This window comes from Grampus griseus, assembly GCF_964374135.1.
Source record: "Grampus griseus genome assembly, chromosome: 5".
Taxonomy (NCBI): domain Eukaryota; kingdom Metazoa; phylum Chordata; class Mammalia; order Artiodactyla; family Delphinidae; genus Grampus; species Grampus griseus.
The window spans coordinates 34,034,022-34,052,700 of record NC_138998.1 but is presented as its reverse complement, the minus strand read 5'-3'; the positions used below and the strand labels follow the sequence as shown (position 1 = coordinate 34,052,700).

The window sequence follows — 18,679 nt, the reverse complement described above, 5'->3', positions numbered from 1 at the left end:
GTAGATTACAAGCAGGGACAGGAAGCCCTCTTCTAATTCTTTTTGTTCTTGAGTGTACTTCACATTCATTGCATTCACTGACTTGACTGGATGGAATAAAAGACTGCAGGTGATCCTTGATGTACTAACAGCTGTGGGTCAAAAGGTCTGTCGTTAGAATACAGAAGAGAGAAGGATTTATCTTCAGAGACCTACAGTTCCTTTAGAAATCACTTGGTCCTCACCCCCACCCAGATTCCCTGATAACTGTAGGAAAAGTTCAGGGAGCCAAAAGGTTTCTGTCTGTGCCTTTCCTTTTACTTGGATCCCTGGCGTGGCTTCTGAATGAGTTATGAGAAGCAGCTTTGATGGGCTGCAGAAGGTTAGGGAAATAAAAAGGCTGGGGTTTATAAATTTCTTCACAGCCTTGGTCTGGCTCAGGGGGCAGCAAGTTCCATATAAAGCCATCGAGGGGTAGGTGATATAAATCCCAGCCTGGAAAGGGCCTGGAGTTTTACTCTGGCCATTCTGAAGGTCATTGTTGAAGCCCAAGGGCACATCAGTTGATGTTGGACAATCTAGACTAGCTCTGAGCTGTGTTGGCCCCCAAATTGTCCAGTTCTTAGCACATCATCAGTCTGGGATGTTCTTTTGTTGTGAAAGTACTACCGGTTGAACCGATGTATATTTATCTCTTGGGTTGTCAAATGTTTTCTATTTTGTGTTTGAGCTTTTCCATTGAATTGTGTGTCATTGTTTGATAAAAGAGGCTAGTACTTCTAATAATGATAAAATTCCGTTATGTGGAACTCCATGGAATGTATACAGTGTTGTGTTGAATTGGAATTTTAAATTTACCCCACCCTGCCTTCAGTCTTGAGAAGATTCAGTTTGTACCAGCCTCTGTCTAATCAATTTGCAAATGAAATCAGGTGCTGTGAGAACATAAGTCGTCACCAGCCTTTTCTTCCAATAAGTCGATTTTGTTTAGGAGATGGGGAGAGATGAGAGAAAGCTAATTACTATTTCAAAATAAGATGGGAATGACTAATCACATTTATAATTTTCTTCTTCTTGGCTGCTGAGCAAATGTCACTCAGTCACATGTTCAGGATTTGGGGTAAAAATTAAAATGTCCTAGGTAGGATTACTCAATGTTGATAAATTGGGATGAGACTGACCCTCTAGCCTGGCATATTGTTTTGTTTTATGATAAATGTTCATCTAAAAGTGCCTCAATGGGACTTTACCCATGGTGCAGTTAAGCTGTAACTGCTCATTGTGTAGGGCCTTGGGTTACTTAGCCATTTATTTTGTTTTAGAAGAGCTTGGTGCTAACAAGCTCAAAGCCCTATAAAAATAATTTCAGCAGTGAAAATCCTCAGATTTCCTCACCTAGAAAATCAATAGAGAAAGAAGGAACAACAGGGAAAGAAAGAGTAGTGGGCCAAGGCAAAGATGCTTTTAGGAGCTAGACTTGGAGATGAAGAACTCTGTACTATATATTTATTTACTTCTATTTTAATTAGAGGCATGTGAAATAGTTATCTTGTTTTCCTAAGGTCATCAAAGGGAGCAAGGGTGCATTTCTTGGGCCTCTCATCAAACTGGTCCATTAGTTCTTTGCAGAGTTGGTTTTTATTACCTTTTGGTTTTCTTTTTACACATGTCCAAGACTACACAGTGGGAGCCATGTTAAGAAAGATTCCCTAAGGTCAGTGTCGGTTTATTGTAGGACATTGCTGCTAAGACAGGGCTTCTTTTTTCTTCCCCCCACTGAGAATCCCATGTTCATTTTCACCAAAGGCCGTGCTCCTTCCACTACTCCATCATGGCAGCCAATTCCGTTCTGTGGGATTCTTGGTTTTCACATCCCTCTTAAAGAGTCCAGCTGCCTTACACAGTGTGCCATGTGCCCCGTTTCTGGCAGCCCCTACTCTTTCCTGCCATGTTTCTCTGGAGAACACAGTGTCGTATCCTAGCAGACTGTAGCTTCCAGCCCCTAGAAACCAGACGTGTCTGGAAGAGGCCAGGAGTGTGAGGGAGAGAGTATCTCAGACTTCATTTAGAGAAATACCAGGAATTGACTTGTCTTTCCTAAAGAGGCAAATGGTGGGGCTAGAATTTGGTCTCTTCTGAATAATCCTTCTAGGCCCATCATTCACAATTTAGATTTTAGCCCAGAGGTTCCCAAAATTTCTCAGTTCACAGTGCCTTACTATCTTTTTTTTTTTTTTTTTGCGCTACGCGGGCCTCTCACTGTTGTGGCCTCTCCCATTGCGGAGCACAGGCTCCGGACACGCAGGCTCAGCGGCCATGGCTCACGGGCCCAGCCACTCCGCGGCATGTGGGATCTTCCCGGACCCAGGCACGAACCCGTGTCCCCTGCATCGGCAGGCAGACTCTCAACCACTGTGCCACCAGGGAAGCCCTATCTTAGTCATTTTTTTTCTTGATCTACCCTTAGGCCAAAAGAAATGCTTAATAATTAAGTTTATTAAGTAGTTATATCCAGACAACTTGCAAGTAGTTGTTTGTATGGTATCCAACAGATGTCACTTGTCTCTCAAATTTAAAATAGCCCATGTGAATTTGCCCCTGGGTGCCTCAGCGTGTAGTCTGAGAACCACATCCTTAGTCCTTTCTCTATATGTAGCATTCATGATTTGGTCTCATAATCTATTCATTTGATGTGAACTAAGTTGAGCCCACATCAGAAGTGCTCAGGAACTGTACCAATCTGGAGTGTTTAGGGGTTTATTCTTAAGGGTTGCATCCTTGGTGTGTTCCCTAGCAATCTTGCTGCTGCCTGAAGTTCAGAGTGGCAGGTTGGTGGGAAGTGATGTAACCGTGTGGCGCTATTGCTCTGAACCGCTGTCAGGGGGGTATGGTCTCTTTCCTGAGCAGTCTGTGGAAGGCCTGATGTCCTGATTGGTGGAAAGCAGGGGTTGATAGATGCAGGCCCACCTTGCCTTAGAAAAGGGAAAATCCTTTTTCTAGGTTTTCTAAGTTCCCGGGCACTCCAGGTGGCAAGCGGCACCTCACGTGAGCTGAGTTGTCTCTGGCCACTGTGTAACCACGTGCTGCATACACAGTGTCTGCTTTCTTCACGGCCTCAGTACAAATGCTCATGAGGTTAAAAACAAGATGAATCTGAATTGTCCCCCTTTTGTCCTGCTTCAGTCCCTGTTATACCTTAGCCTTCATCAAACTGCTCTGCTGTTTGCACTTCCTTATGACTTCCCTTGCTGCTTATGTTTCTTTTTTTCCCCTCAGGTGTCTCTCCTTCCCTTCTAACTGGCAGCAGTCCCCTTCACCTCAGGAGCGGGCTTTAGATCCGCTCTGCCAGGCAGCTTGCTAACTTCTGTGTAGCTCTCTGAAGCAGGTAGAGAACCATTTTGCTAAATGCATGCCGCTTCCACTGCTTTTCTAGTCCTAACCCTTCAATGTTCCTTAGCTGTTTGCCTTGTTTCCTATGATCTCAGCTAAAAGTATTGTTCAATATGCAGTATTATGCTACAGTACGGTGTCTCTTGCAAGTACTCTGTACAGTTGTGCAGTGATTCTGAGGTGTAATTAAATGTCTCTGCAGTTCATGATAAACTAGAGGGCTAAAGCCATTATATGCTCATAGGCCACATCTTCATAAATGCTGGCATAGATAATGGCATTTTTGTGCACTAGAGATTGTTAGAATCAAGACATATAAAACTAAAATATTGATACCTTTTCCATAGCACTCTTATTTTTACCTATGAGCGATGTCCAGAGCTTGCGTTTTCTTTCTCAGAGACCTTGGTGTAGCAACCCTTGTTCATTTGGTGTTACTTGTTATAGTAGCATTTCTTTGCACCAAATGAAAATAGGTTATCTCGAATGTGGATAGAAGTGTTTTTTGTTGGGAATTCATCACGTATGACTTTCGAATGGACTGACCCAAGTACAGAGTTTCTTTCCTCTGTTCCTATTTTTTTCTCATTTGACGTTAGCTATATCCTTCAGCATCCAGGATTTTTTGAAAGATTGAACTTCCCAGATGTGAGAAGGGAAATTTTTTTCCATATTTCCACACCAGTGTTACTGTCCAGCATAAATTTTGAAATGATTTTTAACTTTGTCGTATAGTAAAGGCAAACCATGAAAATGGTGCTGTGTAGCTGTTTTAAAGTTTTCGTTGTATGCTTAGGTAATCCTAATAGATTGTATCAGTTCCTTGTGATGGGGTGCTTGACCTGGTTCTGACATTTTTGTAAAGGTCAGTGTTCTCACATGACTCTGCTCTTTAGAAGGTGTGTATTTTTCCTTTCTCTCTTGCAGGACCTGGAGTTGCTGGCTACCTTACTGCAGGGACATCGTCATCAGTCATGTCTAACCTGCCGCCTCCCGTAGACCATGAGGCAGGCGACCTTGGCTATCAGACTTGAAACTTTCTTGAGAGACAATAAACGCTGAAAGGCCAGTGCCCCGTCCACATTCCTCCAGCTGATACGTTGAAGAAAACTCTTAACTGCCTTTCTCCTGGTTTCATGACAGTGTTATTCCTTTTTCTATAAGTATATTTTTATTTAGGAAAAAAGTCAGTGATTCTAATTGTATCACGTTATAAGAAAGCACTCTGTGGATCAACCTAAGCAGGTACACAAGAATTTTTTTTCTTGATGTATGTAAGCACATTTTGTTCCTTTATATCTGTTTACAAGACTGTGAATCAAAAAGACAAAACTTTCTTCCTAGTTTTTATAATGTTTTTTTGAACTAGTGTGACTGTGGGGTTGAACTGCAGTCTACAGAAATTGGGAAATCTAAGTCACCCCTAAGAAGGGCATTTCCCTCTCCTGCATCGAGTCTGTGTGGCTGTTCTCCTACCTATTAGGTTTTGTCCTTGCACCTGTTCGCTGGTATCCTCTCCTCAATTATTAACCTTCTGAGAGCTCACAGCATACGTCGGTATGTATAACTGGCTTTACCAAATTGAATGAAAAAGGAGTTGTGCAAAAAAATTTAAAAATGGATGTCAAGATGTTATGTAAGAGATTAGTGTAATTGTGAAATGTTCTATACATTATCAAATATATAAAGCTTTCTATATTGAATGTACATTATACAGATCATTCTTATGTGTACATAAAATTTTAAAAATAAAGGGAATTGACTGCTTTGTTAATGAGATATATTTGTTCTCGTTTCATTTTTCCCTTTGAAGACCTTGTATATCTTTATTTCTAAGACAGATTTTGTAGTAGTAGCAGTAAACAGACTTTGCCTCACATTTCTAGTATTTCATACAGCTACATTGACATATTATGTTCATTCCTAAATCCCTTCATTAGTATTTCAACCACATCTAAATTTCAAGACACAGACAGCATCTCATTTATTTTCCATACAATATTCAGGAATGGGTCAGGCTGTTAATAAATAGTTTAATGCATGTGACACATTAATTCCAATATTTTTAAGAGGAAAGAAATTTAAAGAGTGAGAGGAGATTTCACATAACACAGATTTCAGCATTGAGGTCTTCTAGTATGATCACAGACTACAAGAAAATATAAACATGTAAAATATATACAAACACTTCTTAAAGAATAAGGAAATATCCAACCCTCCAAGTTGCCTTTGAAAGCAAGAACCAAGTTTATTCCACAGTTGATGTGTAAGAAGAGCTGGAATGGACACTTAATTCATATCATAAATTGTTAATTCAAAATTTTCCATCAGATTTATCCATCTCTCAACTTAAAGATTATGGAGTAATGTACCCATGTAAGTATTTTAACATATACCTAGGTTTTTAGTTTCTAAGAGGCAATATTTAGTTATAAAAATATGTTCACTAAAAGAGATTCTAACAGCTAATTTAGGAGTAGGTGTTTTAGAAGAGCATAAATCAATACAACAATATATTTTCTTTAAATACTAAAAGAACGTAAATATTGTGAATATTTACAGTAAAGGCCCATTTAAATAAATCTGCAAGTCACTGATGTTTGAATACCAGTAACAGTTCATCTTTTTTTTTATATTTGAATTTTATTTATTTTTTATACAGCAGGTTCTTATTAGTTATCCATTTTATACGTATTGGTGTATATATGTCAATCCCAATCTCCCATTTCATTACACCACCACCAACTCATCTTTATTGAACATTATGCCAAGCATTTTATAAAGTGTCGTATGTGCATGACTTCAATTAATCCTCAGCAAACCTATGGGCTTGTTGCTGATATAATTCCCATCTTCCAGGTGAAGAACATGAGGTTCAGAGAGGCAAAGCAACTTACCGAAAGTCACACAACTAGTAAGTAACAGAGTAAGAAATTAAAACTACCTTTACTTGACACCATAGTCTGTTTTCTGAGCCACTATCCTGAGATAGCGATAATCTCAAATAGGTGTATGTGACTAGGAAGACTGAGTTTGTTTTTCTTTTTTTTTTTTAATATTTGAGTTATTACTTTTTTTTTTTCGTTTGGCCACACCTCACGGCATGTGGAACTTCCCCGACCAGGGATCAAACCCATGCCCCGTGCAGTGGAAGCACAGAGTCTTAACCACTGGACCACCAGGGAAGCCCCTGTTTTTCATTTTTAAACATTTTTTATTGTAAACTAAAACAGGTATAGAAAATCTCACTGAACAAATTAGTGAATCACTCTTGACCTCCCAGGCAGGTCAAGAACTTTGCCAGCCTCTCCAGAAGCCCCAACATGTGCCCTCATCAGAATCATAGCCCTTCCCTTCAAAAGTGACCACTTGTCCAACACTTCCTTGTGTGACTTCGTAGTTCATCACCCACATGTACATTGCTAGACACCAGAGTTTGGTCTTGCTTTTTTTCTTTTTTAAATGTGTCTTTGAGTCTCTTTCAATCTGGCTGCCCCTCCATCCCTTTCTTTTCCCCACCACTTGTCTGTCAAAGTCCCTGTGGCCATTTGACTTGTTGGTTTTCCTACAGTTGGAAGTTGCTGATCACACAGTCGTGGTGTAATTCAGCTTGGTCCTCTGTCCTCTTTTGGAGTGGAGGTTTTATCTGAGATTTATGCGTGGGGAAATTTGCCCTGAGAGAGAAAAGTGAGACAGCATGAGCAGGGTAACAGGAAAGTAAGTATAGGATATCTGGAGGGGTGGGATGGTATGGTGTGGGTGGCATATAGGGGTCCAGAGAGAACCGAACCTGAGGCCTAGGGAGGGGCCAGTTGGGCAGTGTCCTGAGTGCCAAGCTGAGGCATCGGCATGCAGGCCCAGATGTGGTTCAGGAATGAGAGCTGTGTTTTAAAATAGCAGTGAGCTGAGATCAATTTGGTGTGTTTGTTGGTGGGGGAGGGTGGTGAGAGGTGGCAAAACTGAAAGACACTAGTAACACACAGCCCATCTAAGGAGCAACGCAGGGGACGAACACGGGAAATGGGCAAGAGACCACTCTTGGAAGTCATGTAAGCCCGAGGATTGTCACTAGATAATCAGCTCCAGAACCCTTTTCAGTCCAGAAATTCTGTGATCCCTTTCCTAAGGCATATTGTCTGTTATGTGATGAAATGTCTCTAAATGCCTAAACTTTACTAGGATTTGGGGAAGAGCAATTTGCAAAAAGTATTGCAGATAAACTCAGTCTGCTTCTGGCAAACTGTTGACTAGAAATTTAACTACCTGCTTGGAATGCATGGCCCCCTATATGGTATAAGCACTTCCCTTTTAGTGGCCAGAGGGGCTGTGAGCAAGGAATGCAAAGGCTCCCTTGCATTTGTTCCCTTATCTATAAAATAATGATCATTCTTAACCCATCCTTCCCAGGGCTGTTGTGAGGATTAAATACGGCTGTGAGAGGGTGTTGGGAACTGTGAGGCCTAAGAAGAGTGATAATAATGGTGAGCTGTTGTATCAATAGCAATTTTTCTCATTGTCTTCATACTTGGGATCAGGAATAGGGTAAAACAAATTCCAAGGACACTTTAGGTCAACATAAAGTGATTTGTAATTTTTTGTTAGTTTTTAAAATAGTCATGTTGTTATGTAATCACTAACTAAAAAGTCATTATCTTGGCTCCAAAATCAGAGATTCCATAATTTTTGGTCAGCAAAACCATCTGTTTCCTACACACTAAAACATCTTTTCCCTTAAGCTGTTGCCTGTGTACCATCAGATAAGGTCCAAGAGGCAAGACCCAGAGAATGATTTAAATTTACTCCCAAACTGAGGACGCTTAACAACTGAGTTGATTGAAGAGTTCTGTACTAAAACTAAAACACAGACTGTTTACACAGTCAAATGAGTCTCACTATAAAATGAAATGTAGAATTCAGAGTTTGGAGTTGGTGGATTAGAAAAAGCTAGAGAATACAGAATTCCCTGGAAGGCTGATTTCTAGCAGGCAGGGATGCCTGGACAACAGCAACCAGCCTCCAGTTTCCATTCCACTATGAAGAGACCAGAGCTAAAACCTTGACCTGCAAAGGTCCGGTGGGTGGGTGCACAGGGATGGCAGCTGTGCCCATTGGAGAGCAGCCTCTGCTTGGCTCCACTGGGACCTTCTGGGGGAAGAGCAGTCGCAGTGTGCTAAATGCTCCCATGCTCAGGAAGATAGTATCAAGTCTGGATTTCCATGTGAAGTTGGCTTTTAAAACATGGGCAACTCATTCAAAGTTTTTAAAACCAAGTGGGCCATACAAAAGTATCTGCAGATTAGATTTGACCCAAAGGTATTCAGTCCTCTTGAAATGAGATCGAAAATAGGGGTTACACAGAGTTGGATGAATGTGCTTTCTGTCTAATGAGTTAATTAAGTCAGTTGTATTTTTAAATGACTGAACTGCTGTTGCAGTATGGGGTAGTTTCACCATCAGGTGCACTCCTGCTGCTTTCATGAAGAGAGGGAAGAGGACAAGACTTCAGCAAAGCTGTCATTATGGACAATATTTGTGCCCCGCCCCCACAAACTCATATGTTGAATCCCTAACCCCCAGTGTCTCTGGAAGTAAGGGCTTTGGCAGGTGTTTAGGGTTAGATGAGGTCACGAGGGTGCAGCCCTCATGATGGGGTTAGTGCCCTTATTAGAAGAGACACCAGAGAGCTTGCTCTCTCTCTCCTTGTGTGCACAGAAAAAAGTCATGAGAGCATACACTGAGATGGCAGCTGCTTATAAGCCAAAAAGAGAGGCCTCAAATGAAACCTACCTTGCCAGAACCTTGATCTCAGATTCCCCAGCCTCCAGAACTGTGAGAAATAAATGTCTGTTGTTTAGCCACCAAGTCTGGTATTTTGTTATGGCAGCCTGAGCTGACTGATACACTGGTGCTGGCTGGAGGACCAGTAGCAGAAGGGAGAGGAGAGTTTGCTCATAGATTAGCAGGACAAGAGCTGATCAGAACCAGAGCCACCTGAGCATTGGTTGCACTTAGTATAAATTCAGCTTCAGTACCTTTGTAAAGAACTGATAGCCTGTCCGGAAGTTGGGAAGGCAAACCTCCAAGGCTGGTCTACAGCACACACTGAAGTTTGGAATGGGCACTGGGTTAGAAGTAGGTAACTGGTTGGCTCCTAGGACCAAATGTGTGTTTCCTGTTTTGTTGATTTTTTAATGTGTTAAATTTTGAGTATCCAGATTATATCAGAATCACTAATGGATGCCCAAGGACCTAGGTGTTCATCCCAAGTAGTCCATCCTCATTCACATCAACCCCAAGTGGTTGTGTGGACTTTGGGTTGAATTCTGTGTCTCCCTGTGGTCTTGCCTCACCCAGTCTGTTTAATTGAGAGCAAGAGAGAGGCAGCAATTTGTCCTGGAACCAGCATAGGCCCTGGAGTTGGGGCCATCCAGGCTGCGGTTCTGGCCCTCACTGTGTGACCTCTCGTCTTCAAATGGGGCTCATTAACACCTCCCTCTGTTCTGTAGATCAGAGATAATCAACACAAACACCTAACACGTCCTAGACAGTGCCAGCCTCCTAGACGGTGAGGTGGTGAAGGGGGAGAAAACACTACCTTAACAGGTAGAATCTGCCCTGCTTGGGATTCTGATCTTGGGCATAGATTTCTTCTCTAAAATGCCTAGGTTGAAAAAATAATAATAATAAAATAAAATGCCTAGGTTGGTCTGGTCAGGTAATATTTCACTGTTAAGAATCTCATAAAAGATAATATGAGCCGGAACTTCCCTGGTGGCCCAGTGGTTAAGACTGCACTCCCAATGCAGGGGGCCCAGGTTCGATCCCTGGTCAGGGAACTATATCCCACATGCATGCTGCACCTAAGAGTTCGCATGCCACAACTAAGCAACTGGCGAGCCGCAACTAAGACCTGGTGCAACCAAATAAATAAATAAAGATAAATATTAAAATAAATAAAATTTTAAAAAGAAAACAAAAAAGATAAGCAGTCTATGCAAAAATGTATAAAGGCACATATTTTATATAAGAGAACTCCGTCCCTCTCTAACCCCAGTGCTAGATGACTTCTAAGAATTTTGATACTGTTGTCTCACAAATAACTGGACTTATCATGAAACAGACTCTTTCTATCCTCCACCATGGGAACCCAGGACTCTATCCTGCTCATCAGCACTTTCCTATTGCTAGTGTTTACTGCATACGTTGTTTAATATATCATCTAGCATTTAGAGCAAAGAACTTCACATCTGGACCATCCATAACTTCCAAATTCAGGGAGTAAAAGGTGAGGCTGGGTTACTGTGGGCTCCAGATCCCCACGAATACAGGACATAGGGTGGCCGGTTTAAAAAGTTTGTTTTTCTATATGGCTTACAAAAGAAAATGTGTACATTTCCATCATTTTACAAAGCCCCAGCTTAGGGAAATGACTTTGTAAGAGCAGATAAAGGCCTCAGAACTGTTAATGGAAAGTCTCAGTTATACATACAAAGAATTAATGTTTATGCCTATATATTTTTAAAGATTTCTTTTATTACTTATTTTATTTATTTTTGGCTGCGTCGGGTCAGTTGTGGCACACGGAATCTTTCATTGTGGCGCATGGGCTTCTTTCTAGTTGTGGTACACGGGTTTTCTCTCTCTAGTTGTGGTGTGTGGGTTCCAGGGCGCAAGGGCTCTGTAGTTTGCGTCACACAGGCTCTCTAGTTGAGGCGTGAGAGCTCAGTAGTTGTGGCACCTGGGCTTAGTTGCCGCATGGCATATGGGATCTTAGTTCCCTGACCAGGGACCGAACCTGTGTCCCCTGCATTGGAAGACGGATTCTTTATCACTGGATCACCAGGGAAGTCCCGTATGCCTATATTTTTCAACACTGAAAAGGTGTATGGCTTTCATAACAAGGTTATGTGGGGCTTCTCTGGTGGCACAGTGGTTGAGAGTCCACCTGCCGTTGCAGGGGACACGGGTTCATGCCCTGGTCTGGGAAAATCCCACATGCCACGGAGCGCCTGGGCCCGTGAGCCATGGCCGCTAAGCCTGCACGTCCGGAGCCTGTGCTCCGCAACGGGAGAGGCCACAACAGTGAGAGACCCACGTACCGCAAAAACAAAAACAAGGTTATGTGATTACTGTGTATAAATTTTTGACAATTTTCAGTTACTCTCCAATGGCATATAATAAAATTCAATATCTGTGAGGGAATATTTGCCTCATTCCCTGGCCCCTGTCAAGTGTGGCAATGTCTGTGAGCAGGAGAAGAGGAACCCCATGTCCTCAATCTCTTTATTTCAGGGAAAGGCTTATGAAGTTGTGTGGCTTGAGTCCTTGAAGAAATGAGTCATTTATCTTCAGAAAAAAAGGTCATATGGAAGTAATTCTACAAATATTTGGTTGTGCCTAAATTTAGATACTTAAGCTCAAACCCCACCCTTAACACACTAATATTGTACAGGACTCCAAACAGCCCCAGCGTTCCAAGACAAGAAATGGAGCATATCCTCTGGCTTTAAATGCAAGAATTGGCCAGAGACAATCTTGTTAGCTCTAAAACAAGCAAGATGAGTTCAGGGTATTTATGCACCCCTTGAGTTTAGAGCAGAAAACTTTATCATTTGCTCAGAGCTGGATGATACCACACTCTTCATGTGACCAGGACTGTCCTAGAACAGCTTGGCATGGTAGAAAACCTTTGCATTCAGACCTTATTACATTGAATACTGACAAATGCACACCTCCAGGCAGGAATGTAGAAGCATGGAAGAGGCCAAAACAGGGGGAAAAAAGGCAATTTGGAGAAAACAAAGAAGGAAGAAGAAAACATTGGAAAAGTAAGCTGTTGTTAGTTAATACCCTCAGAGATAAACATTGCATCCACAATACAGCAGGATGCCACTTAAAAAATACTTTTATTCAGAGAATTAAAACCAGGTCTTGTACATTTTAAAAAATTAAAATAGCAGAAATGAAAAACCATGAGAGACAAAGTTGACATTGAGAGATAAAGTTGAGGAAATTTCCTTAAGAAGTGGAGTAAAAAGATGGAGATAGAAAAACAGGAATAAAAAAGCAAGAGGCCCAGCCCAGGAGGCCCATTATCCAAAAAATCTAGATCCAGAAACAGATACTAGTTTTTTAAAGTAGATGTTATGGACTGAATCTATGTGTTCCCTGCCCCCCCGCCCCCCCCCCCCCCCCCCCCCGCCAAATTCTTATGTTGAAATCCTAATCTTCAAGATGATGGAATTAGGGTGGAGCCCTCATGAATGGGATTAGTGCTGTTATAAAAGGGACCCCAGAGAGCTCTTTCAAGATTTTTCTGCCAAGTGAAAACATAGTGAGAATGCAGCATTTGGAAACCAGAAACAGCCCTCAACAGATGCTGAATCTGTCCGTGCCTTGATCTTGGACTTCCAGCTTACATAACTGTGAGAAATAAAGTATGTTTAAGCCACTCAGTATATGGTATTTTGTTATAGCATCCTGAGCTAACTAAAATGAGCAGAGAACAAAATCAAAAAGTCAAACTTTCCCAGTGCCCAGCCCAGTGGATGAAAATAAACCCTGACACATTCATGTCATTGTGAAATTTTACAATATGGAAACATGAATTTCCTATAAGCTTCCAGGGTGTGGCAGGAGAAGGGGAGAACATTTCTCAGAAAGGAACAAGAATCAGAATAGCCTGGATTTCTCAATAACACTGAATGTTAGAAGACAAGGAGGTGATGCCTTCAAAAGCCTAAAGGAAAATGATTTCCCAGCCTAGGATTCGAGATCCAGTCACACTGCCAATTAAATGAAGGGGGGGAAATTAAGACATTTCCAAATACACAGGGTCTCAGATTTACCTCCCATGAATGTTTTGTAAGAAGCTCCTGAAGGATGTTTTCCACCAAAGTTGGGTAGCCAAGAAAGCAAGGTGGGATTCTCCAAATGGTGGTGAAAAGAGATCCTAAAGTAAGGCAACAGCTTGCAGCTGACTTAGAGCATGACCAGACTGGAACAGGCCAGAGCAGACCAGAGGCTCAGGGAACAAATTCTTCAAGAAGATGAAACTGATAGAAAACCTACGTGTTTGAACATTGTAAGAGGAAGGAGGTTGATGTACCTGAGGAAAAGTTTAAAAGAATTGGACAGCAAAATTACATTGTACATATGACCTGTAAGATTCTGACTGGTACTCACATAATTATAATGCCACCATGATTATATTGGGAGAATGGAAATGCAGGAAGGATGTGTGAGGGAGTGTAAGTTTGGTAGGGGAGAAGATGAAAGACAACTGACTAATGGCTAAACTAGAAAAAAATCAAGGATTAGCAATATACCAGACTATATATGAATAATAGTATTTTATCCAGATCAAATTCCCCAAGTGTGGTCATTGTTTATGGATAAATGACATGATGTCTGCAACTAACTGTCAAATAGCACAGAGAGAGGGAGAGAGAGGGGGAGAGAAATAGAAAGGAATGTAGATCTAGATAAGGATATTTGGCTGTTCATTTTACTCTTCCTGCAACTTTTCTGAAGGTTTGAAATTTTTCAAAATAAAAACTGGGAGATGAGTAGTAGCATACTTGCATTATTTAGAAGTAGATAGCCATGTTTATCAATTAGCTTAAAAGTTTTAAAGTGTTTGCCTACGGGAATAGGAAGTTAGCATGTTGGAAGGGGGGGAAGGAGGAACCACTGATGTTTTCATGACTAGCTTTGAACAGTGATTTGACTGTTGAACTCAGACATGTACACCTTTGATTAAAAATAAAAACAAAATTAACAACTCAATACATATTAAAGGGAAATTAAAAATCAGTAAAACCAAAACTTTTAAAAAGCTGCTTTTTTATGGAAAGCATGGAAAGATATCCCATGCTCTTGGACTGGAAGAATTAATATTGTTAAAATGGCCATACTACAGATGCAATCTGCAGATTTAATGCAATCCCTATCAAATTACCCAGGACATTTTTCACAGAACTAGAACAAATAATCCTAAAATTTATATGGAACCACGAAAGACCCAGAATTGGCAAAGCAACCCTGAGGAAAATGAACAAAGCTGAAGGCAAAACACTCTCAGACTTCAGACAGTTACAAAGCTACAGTAATCAAAACAATGTGGTATTGGGAAAAAAACAGACATATGAATCAATGGAACAGACTAGAGAGCCCCAGAAATAAACCCACACACCTACTGTCAATCAATCTTAGACAAAGGAGACAAGACTGTACAATAGAGAAAAGACAGTCTCTTCAGCAAGTGGTATTGGGAAAGCTGGACAGTCTTATGTAAATCAATGAAGTTAGAACACTCCCTCACATCATACAAAAAAATAAACTCAAAATGGCTTACGACATGTCACCATAAAACTCCTAGAAAGACTTAAATATACGACATGTCACCATAAAACTCATAGGCAAAACATTATCTGACATAAATTGTACCAATGTTTTCTTAGGTCAGTCTCCTAAGGCAATAGAAATAAAAGCAAAAATAAACAAATGGAACTTAAAGTTATAAGCTTTTGAACAGCAAAGGAAACCATAAACAAAATGAAAAGACAACCTATGGACTGGGAGAAAATATTTGCAAATGATGCAACCGACAAGGGATTAATTTCCAAAATATAAAAACAGCTCATACAACTCAATATCAAAGAAACAAATGACCCAATCAAGAAATGGGCAGAAGACCTAAATAGACATTTCTCCAAAGAAGACATACAGATGGCCAACAGACACTTGAAAAGATGCTCCACATCGATAATTATTAGAGAATTGCAAATCAAAACTACAATGAGGTACCACCTCACACTGGTCAGAATGGCCATCATCAAAAAGTCTATAAACAATACATGCTGGAGAGGGTGTGGAGAAAAGGGAACCCTCTTGCACTGTTGGTGGGAATGTGAATTGGTGCAGCCACTGTGGAGAATTGTATGGAGATTCCTTAAAAAACTAAAAAATGGAGCTACCATACAATATGGCAGTCCCACTCCTAGGCATATATTTGGATAAAACTCTAATTCAAAATGATACATGCACCCCAATGTTCATAGCAGCACTATTTACAATAGCCAAGACATAGAAGCAACCTAAATGTCCATCTACAGGTGAATGGATAAAGCAGATGTGGTACATATCTATACCTACAATGGCATACTACTCAGCCATAGAGAAGAATGAAATAGTGCCATTTGCAGCAACATGGCTGGACCTAGAGATTATCACACTAAGTGATATCACTTATATGTGGAACCTAAAATATGATAGGGACTTCCCTAGTGGTCCAGTGGTTATGACTTTGCCTTCCAATTTGGGCAGGGGGTGTGGGTTCAATCCCTGCTCAGGGAGCTAAGATCCCACATGCCTCACAGCCAAAAAAAAAAAAAACCCAAAAACATAAAACAGAAGCAGTATTGTAAGAAATTCAATAAAGACTTTAAAAATGGTTCACATCAAAATAAAATCTTAAAATAAATAAATATGATACAAATGAACTTATTTACAAATAAAAATATCACATATATGGAATCTAAAATATGATACAAATGAACTTATTTGCAAAACAGAAATAGACTCACAAACAGAAAACAAACTTATAATTACTGAGGGGGAAAGGGGCAGGGGAAGTATAAATTAGAAATTTGGGATTAACTTATACACACTACTATCTATAAAATAGATAATCAACAAGGACCTACTGTAAAGCACAGGGAACTATATTCAATATCTTATAATAAACTAATGGAAAAGAATATGAAAATAGAATATATATATGTATAACTGAGTCACTTTGCTGTACAGCAGAAACTAACACAACACTGTAAATCAACTATACTTCAATTTTTTAAAAAGGTAAAAAAGCAGATTTTGTACATTCAAACAGTGTGGGAAATACAATAGAAAAAATACTATCCACAACAACTAAAGGAACAAGATATTTAGGAATAACTTTAACATGAAATGTGCAAGATTTCTATGAAGACTAGCCCTCTACTGAGGGACATAGAGGAATTATGGAATAGGTAGGAATAGGTCTTATTCCTGGGGAGGATGATTCGATATTGTAGAGGTGTCAGTTGTCCCTAAAGTAAACTCAATGCAATCTCAGTCAAAATCCCAACAAAATGATTTTATGGCTCACTTGTGAGAATACTATAGAACTACAAGAAAGAAATTGGATAACGAATTGCTCAACCAGATTTTAAAATATATTAAAAAGCTACAGAAAATTAAAACTGTGTGGCATAGGCACTCTAAACAAAAGGTCAACAGAAGCAAACAAACTCTCAGTCCAAGTACATGATAGACAGCATGTGGTAAAGATGGCCTTTCCACTAGACATGTGTGTGGGGGGGGGTGAGAGAGGAGAAATGGATTAATCAAGCAACTGGCTAGCCCTCATATAGATACCCTCCCCTCCACCCCCGTATAAGAAATGATCCACAGAGTGGCCCTACCTCATTTACTTACATGCACGTATATCCCAGCTACATCAAACGTTTAAAGTGAAAAATAAAACTTATAAAATCCATTAAATAAAAGAGTGAACATTCAATCCTAGCCAGTTGCCACACCAAGCCATGAACATCGTCCTTGATTTCATCCTCTTTCTCACCATGTCGCTTTCAATTAACTGCGTTTTGTTTCTTCTACACCTTAAATATCTCTAGGGTCTATATCCAGTCTGTCTCCCCATTGTGAACCCTTCCAACAAGTTGCCTTGGTTCAGGGCAACAGGATCCTACCTGGTGTCTGACTTCTAACATGGTCTGAGTCCAGTACATTTTTCATGGAGCAACAGTTCTAAAACCAGGTATGACCTTTTTGATCCCATGTTCAATGCCCTTCCGTGACTCCTCACTGCTCTCAGGACCAAGTCCAGTGGCTCGTCTTTGGCCCTGCAGCCCTTCATACTCCAGCTCCTTCTCTCTCTGGCATCCTCTCTCCTACTTTCTCTGTATCATTCCAAAAATAGTGAACTTCTCAGTTTCTAGAGCTTGCCAGCCTTTTCCCCCAAACCTTCCCGTATACTGTTCCACCCAGAACATTTCTCCCACACCTCTTGTTCTTAAGGTCTGGGAACCTCCAGTGACCCCCTGATATCATGGACTCCACTAATAAAATCATTGTATTTACTTGACCATCTCCCCATAAGAAGTAAGTTTTGTGTGTGCCGGGATTATGTCTGTCTTGTCCATCTTATATCCCCCAGAATTTAGTATTATATCTAGAACATAACAAGCATTCAATGAGTACTTGGTGAATGAATTGAACTGTGCTTGTATAAATCCATTTTTCACAATTAAAAAAACCCAAATTCATGTGGTATAAAATTGATGGTAACAGCAAACAGCAACTTTTGCCAATTGGCATTAATAGAGCCCCGGGCTGGGTCTGAGCCAGTGCTGCGTGGGCTGTTTACAAAATTACAAATTCCTGTTCCAGGGCGGTCTCCTCTGACATCTAGGTATTGGGTTGGCCAAAAAGGTTTTTTGGGTTTTTTCCATAAGATGTTACAGAAAAAACCAAACGAACTTTTTGGCCAACCCAATATTTTCAACAGTGCCAGCTGCTCAGAATCTGATCCCCTGAGGTTTGGGGCTGGGACTAGAGGTCCCAAATGAGGAGAAATCCCACCTGTGATCCTCTTTTGCTTCCTGCTTCTAGGTCCTTCAGCTGAAGTTGCTTCAGACTCATCTTGTGCACTGTCCTCAACTTTCTACAGTGGAAATGGGATCTTAGAAATTCTAAAAATATTTTCCAACGTTTTCCACGTAAGTACCAGTTTATTTTCTCAAGATTGTGATTGATGAAAACCTGGCATTTTCTTGTAGATATGGGTGGGAGTTTTAGGTGAAGGGAGTTGTCAGCTGGCTGAAAGACCTCCTGAGGGCAAGGACAACATGGGTCTGTGGGCAAGTGCATCCCCACGGGCACTCAGGAAGGACTGGGGGAATTGCCTGGGACGAGGGTGTTCTCCGCCTCGGCTCTAAAGTTAATCTGGTGTTCTCTCAATTCCAGTTGGTCTAATGTGTTGCTTCATCTAGATATAAATACAAAGTCCTTTTGATTTAATACTTTAAAGAATCATGAGGCAGCAACGCTGAATAGGAAGGAACTATTTTAATTCCCTCAGCACTCATGCTCCACTTGGAGCAAATGGCAAAGCTTCTGTGACTGGTGGCTTCTGCCTCTCTTTTCTTCTGGATGGCTTTTCAAACTTTGTCAGCAAAAGAGAGGTTAAAAAAGAACAAATAAAATCATTAACTAAGTACGTGAGGGTCGCAACATATTATGCGCT

At 40.7% G+C, this 18,679-nt stretch overlaps 1 protein-coding gene across 3 annotated transcripts in view; it reads left to right on the top strand.

Moving 5' to 3' along the window:
• DNAJC13 (DnaJ heat shock protein family (Hsp40) member C13) overlaps positions 1-5,127 on the top strand; it is a 125,344-nt gene extending 120,217 nt beyond the window's left edge. For all 3 annotated transcript variants that reach the window (XM_082655005.1, XM_082655003.1, XM_082655004.1), the window contains one exon: positions 4,297-5,127. In XM_082655005.1, the coding sequence (XP_082511131.1) occupies positions 4,297-4,403 (107 nt within the window). In that variant the 3' untranslated portion in view covers positions 4,404-5,127. The remainder of the gene's footprint in view (positions 1-4,296) is intronic.
• Positions 5,128-18,679: the final 13,552 nt, after the last annotated feature.